The 6,160-nt window shown below is 34.3% G+C and overlaps 1 protein-coding gene across 3 annotated transcripts in view; it reads left to right on the plus strand.

Moving 5' to 3' along the window:
- The window catches only part of LOC119069688 (acetylcholine receptor subunit alpha-like), a 128,244-nt gene that overhangs the window by 92,355 nt on the left and 29,729 nt on the right, over positions 1-6,160 (plus strand). For all 3 annotated transcript variants that reach the window (XM_037173813.1, XM_037173812.1, XM_037173814.1), the window contains exons 6-7: positions 2,461-2,576; positions 4,691-4,859. In XM_037173813.1, the coding sequence (XP_037029708.1) occupies positions 2,461-2,576; positions 4,691-4,859 (285 nt within the window). The remainder of the gene's footprint in view (positions 1-2,460; positions 2,577-4,690; positions 4,860-6,160) is intronic.

The raw sequence follows: 6,160 nt of genomic DNA on the forward strand, positions 1-6,160 counted from the left end.
AATCCATTGCATTGGTGCCACTTGCAGTTTAAAGTTAAATAACGCGAAGTGAGTGCAAATGTGTTTAGAAACTTGTATCCCTAACCACGAGCGAGATACAAAACAACAAACAAACAAACAAAGTGATATAGTGGTGCAGAGCAATTGTTTAATTTAAGGATTAGCAATACGAAAATAAAAACGACTCGAAGGAGCTTTGTCGATGCATTGGAACACTGAGCTATAATTTACATAGAAGATTGACGCCGATTAGGATTAAAGATTCACATAGCTCGTATCGATTTTAAAACAGGAATTTGACTGGTAAAAATTCGAAACATTTTAAATTCTTTACGGAATGTGGTTGTTGCTACCACAATGTGTTCGGATGGATATCAGTTACAATTTTCTACATATCAATCGAAATAATGTTAGCAGCTTTAAAGGGTGTGCTTATCAGCAGAATTTTTGATTAGACTAAGTAACACACTGGGGACAAACTGAAAGTTGAATATAGTTTAAATAAAACGTGTCCCGTTGCGTTTAGATATTCCAGGATAAGAGAACCCGATACTCTACCAAAAAGTATCTAGACCGATTAAGTAGGGGGAATTTTTATCGTGGTTTTGTTTGTGGATTTGCTGTCACGACACTGGAGGTGAAAAATCTTACCCAACTTAATCGGCCTACAAAAACTTAAAAATTGCATGTTTTCGCATCCTAAAATGACTTTTTTGTTGATGCTACAGCGACCACATATCTTTTGTTTTTAATTTTTTCCTTTTTAAATTTTCAAATGATTAATGGGGCCTAAACCTTTAGAACCGACGACATAACTAACCAATGAGAAATGGCTACCGTTCTTTTAGTAGGTTTACAAAATAATAATCGTTCTCCAAAAACAGTCTTTTTGGGCGTGTCCAACGAGCCGGACAGTCGTCAAACTGCTAGTGTTCCAAGACGTACTAAAAGAGGCTCTAAAAGACGTACTAAAAGACGTACTAAAAACCGTACTAAAAGACGTACTTGAATTGTTTTTACCGTGTTAGTTGGGAATATATTTTAACATTTTTCCGAATTTTTCCAATTTTTTTTTAATTTAGGGAAATTTAGGAAAATTTGGAAAAATCAAGAAAATGTGACAATATGTTTTTCCAAAAATAGTCTCTGAAAAGGGTCTGTAAGTTTTGAAAGTCGCACGATTATTTTCTCTCAGCATCTTTATGTGGTGATACTAGCTACTAACAGAAGAAGGTTCAATGAAAGTTAGTTGTAAACTTACAATGATTGGTCGTAGTTTACGATTTACCTCAAAATTCCTCGCTGAGAATACGTCACTTCTATTGTGACTTCTATTTGCCCACTTTTCGCCGCCAAACGAATTTGAACAACTTTGAACTCTTTTCGAATTGTTCAATCTGGTGGTGGGGTTTTTGTAGGCGTTGCGTATATTTTAATGGCTCATTGGTCCGTCGGCAATCTTTGTAATTCCTGTAATTCCTTTGTAATTCGAAGTGTAACATTGGTCTGAGTCTCAGGGTCTCTTTTCAGTTTGGAAATTTTCGATTAATATTTCGGCGTTAAGTTCAAAGTCCGAAGTCGGGCTTAGAACAATTGTAAAAACGGTATATTCTCCGACCATGTTATTCTGTGGTCTGATTTGAAATTGTTGCAATTAGATTTAACTTCTCATCACAATTGAGAGTAGTCGAGTTGTCCGTTTCTGCGTTCAATGAAAAATTGAGTTGGAGAATTTATTCTTTCGAATGGTCAAAATTAAACATTGTTTCCAGGTATCTACTTTCCAGCAACATTGTAAATTACACGGTACATCCAGGAACGAATCGATGCCTCAATCACATTTTCGCATATTACAATACTTTCATCAGCACTTTTCTCTCAGAATCTTTTTTTTTTAGTTCGAAGGAGACACGTTTCCTGCTTCTACTTCAATCAACTGAATAAGAAATTCTTCAATTTATTTATTATCAGCGATAACATTTGCGTTTTTATTAATTTTATTTGTTACAGTATCTCGAGGAAAATCATCAAAACATATACCCCCCATGTCCTTCTCTCTCTCTCTCTCCCTGTCTTATTTGTCTATTTCTCGCTCTCTATCTGTTTATTAAATTATCCGTTCTTATATTGTTAAGTTAAACCAATTTCAGGATATATCGCCGAGATAAGCCGGATTTTACCTACTCAGATCCATGCTACACACAGAATATAAAATAAAATGAATGTCTGCATCAAACATTTGTACATACACATAACAGAACATAACATAAAAGCCATAACATAATATATATAAAGCATGCATGAAAAACGCTTTCAGCACTCTTCATACACACAAAACATATAATCTAAATAAATTCATCGTTTTGCTAAAATCTTTACTTTTTTCATATACACACCATCTTCCCGTTCCGTACGCTACGAACCAAAAACCAACATCTCAAAATACCAAAAAAAAAACAGGTCGATTTACGACACATGGATGAAAAATCTGGCAGTAATGTCGTAGATGTAGGTGTAGACTTGTCAGAATTTTATATGTCAGTGGAGTGGGACATCTTGGAGGTGCCGGCTGTGAGGTAATTTGAAATATATATTTTTCTTTCTATTTGTTTGCGTTTTTTTTCCTTCGTCTTCTTCCCTTGCATAAAGAAGTATTTCTTCTGCAGAAGTTTCTTGTTTTTTTTTATATGTTTCTAAATGAGTGATAAAATAAAAAGAATTTTTTCTTTATGTTTATTCGTTGGAAGGTGATTCGAACACGGTGATAGCATAATTTAGTTGCGCTATAATTAGTGTAAATGTTATGCTTACTTACTGTTTTTTTGTAGGGAAAATGTTTCTTGCTGGTTTTACATGCAAATTTTTAGTTTCCTTTTTTATTTCACGTAGAAAAACGTACAATCTGGAAAATGGTAATAAATCTCAGTTGGAAATTGTTTTTTTTCTCTATTTTTCCATTTCTTATTCTTTAAAAAAAAGTTAATTCACCTCGCTTTCGCAGTGACCGACCAAAGTTCGTAAAACTTGTGTGTACAAAAAATTTACATATAAATTCAAATGTGAATTGGTCATTAGTATACCTTGCATAATGGAGGAATGTCACTGCTAAATCTTTTGTTCCCATATATGCTTAACATACGTAAAAAATCAATATGGCAGAGAATTTTCGATTTACCGATGCAACATTAAATTTCGACATTTACCATTTACGTTTGAAGTACTGCTAAAAAAACGAAATTTCGAAAGTTTCATACAACCTCAAAATACTTAGCCACATTCCCACACGTTCGACAGTGTCGAATCGACACGCCTCACATGTTCACATGTTAGTATCTCTCTATACTCTTAACTAAATTTTCGTATTAGAAAATCTCAAGTCCCACACTGTTGGATTTTGTAAGAAAAAATTGGCATTTCGTATTACGTATTTCGTAGCCAGTAAAGTCAGAAAGTACCTAGACCTTATTCCCAAATCCGAAAGTACCGCTCAATACGTGTATCACAAAATTACGTAAATGCCCATTTTATACTAAATCTAACACTTTCGGTCTGGTATCCGAAAAGTTCAGAAAATCGCCAAAAATGACTGACGGGATCTATGGATTTTTCATTGTTGTAAATTGTGTCCACATACACTTTACAACCATTCATCTACACTTTGTCCCAAAATTTCAGACTCTATCTCTTCCGCACACATCGTCAACTTGCAGATCCCTAATTTCAATTTTCATCGTGAAATGTGGAAAAAAAATCCATTTACCTGAATGTCACAAATTTTCTAATGAAAAGTTCGATTAGTAGGTAACACGTCAAGGCAGTAGCGCGTGATTTGACTAGGGACCTGTATTATCTAGTAGCCTTATTTTTTGCGAATAAAATTATTAAATTTATGTCAGTGTTCATTTGAGTTCATTTGCATACAGTGTATTATAGGTCCTTTATTTGACATTTCAAAAATGAACCGCTCCTGTCTGGTTTATTTCACTCTGCCGTGGTAGGTAAATATAGAAAATTCTTTACAAGTAAAAAATATCGCACCCCGACAAGTTTCCAAAAAAAAAAATCATTCAAAAGTTTGAAATTCTCACGATGCTCTCACCTGAATATAGTCACTTTTCTAAGACCGTTAACCAGTAATTTTTTTACTGAGCTTAACAAAAACCGTTAATTTTACCAAGTTTTTCCATTTTTCTTTTATTAAAGAAATTTTTTCACGAACGTCCGTATGACATGCTAATTTAATTGCGGAAACTTGAGAGAATGGTTTTATAATGTACTGGAATATTATGCACTCTTCGTACTTAGGTATCAAGGCACTTAAAAATCTTGATTCTAGAGCAAGAAAATGTTAAACGTGTGGTGAATCGTTATGAGAATGACTGACTCACGAAACTAATTCTCCTCAAAATCAATTGGCCCACTTGAAATCGGATACTGAAATAATTTTAAGAGTAGCAAATTATAATGTTATAGAAGCAACGTACAGCGTTCGTTCTCTAGTCCCTATCAATATAAAATGCAAAGTTTTCTGTGTAAAGTGGTTTTAGCATCGAGTATATACCAGGCAATGAAAAAACTTTTTTTTTATGTTTGTTGTTTTAAAGCACCACATTTTGCTCAACATATTTGATTATTTATGTGGTTTCGATGTACTACACAATTGTATAACCGATAATAATGTCATTTACAGAAATGAAAAATTCTACACATGCTGTGACGAACCCTATTTGGATATTACATTCAATATAACGATGCGAAGGAAAACACTTTTTTATACTGTAAATATAATCATTCCGTGTATGGGAATATCATTTCTGACAGTGCTGACATTTTATTTGCCATCCGACAGCGGTGAGAAGGTAAGGAGAATTTTTTTTTCGTCTTCGTATATTTTAAGATTATTGTTTTTTATCGTGTTTGAAACTTTCCTCCCTTTTTTCACTTGGAAAACAACCGTATGGGGCATTCATAAATGACATCTTCACAGATCTATGTTTTCACAAATTTATTACGTTGTTGAATGTGTTGATGTCCTCGTAGTGTATGTCGGCATTTGAATGTGTTTTAGGGTCTGAGCTCCCGTGCACAATATATTTAAACACGCTCCCATTAGCAGGGTCCAATGGAAGCGTTTAAATAGAACTATTTTGAGATTGTGACAGATAAATGTTAAGCGACACTGTACCTCGATGATAATGTACAAAAACGTTCAAGCCGCGTTACAATTTCGCTAGCCTTACGATGTTCTCATATAAATTTTCAACCATTTGTTGGGAAAGCATTTTTCCAAATTTTCTTTAATTTTCATTAATTTTCCGATATTTCCCTAATTTTCCTTAAAAATATTTGTTTCGGAAAATGTGGTAAACGTAAATATGATAAAATATTTTACCACAAAAATTCACTGGCAAATTTTTCATATTGACCTTAAGAGTGATATCGCGAAATCTTCCAACAACTTTGGGACAAGGGGTCACGGATATTATTGACTTATAGCTCATTCGATTCGTTGAACTGTTGCGAGCAAAACGTGGTACTACGTTTGGTGTCATATATTTTGTTGTCGACGCTCGAGATCATGAAGTAAGGTTCTGCCAAAAGGGGCCAAAATCGTTTTCTCGTGAATAGTTGAGTAAAACAATTTTGGGAAAAAACTTTTTTAGCTAGGCTTGTAGGCGTTGAAGAGACACACATTTTGAGTATACACACCACTAGGTCCATGTTGACCTGTTGGTGATATCAATCATTTTAGGTGAAAAAATAGGTGATTTTCCCAAGCCCCTAACCGGCTGCAGTGACAGAAGTCCGAGACATGGTATGTATTGTGAGAGAGCCCCGCCTCTGTAGTACTCTAACATGTAAAAACATCCTTGGGTAAGTTTCACTGCAAAGGGTTGGAGCGACTTTAGCGGAAGTCCACCCCAAGTCGATGAAATTTTATCAGTTTCTTTCGTTTATTTTTCGCTTTTTTGAGGTTTTTTGTGCGGCTATTCATTGTTTATTGCTGACAAGAGTGAGGTCAACTAAAATAAAGAATTTTTCGATGTATTCACGTGGTTCTTATACTCTTGGAACCCAAATTTCGGTCTATTTGGTCTATTTTCTATATAAAAGTGGGATATGAAGCATTTTTGGACTTTTTTGTGGCTATTCAATATTT

This window comes from Bradysia coprophila (assembly GCF_014529535.1).
Source record: "Bradysia coprophila strain Holo2 chromosome X unlocalized genomic scaffold, BU_Bcop_v1 contig_39, whole genome shotgun sequence".
NCBI classification, from domain to species: Eukaryota; Metazoa; Arthropoda; class Insecta; order Diptera; family Sciaridae; genus Bradysia; species Bradysia coprophila.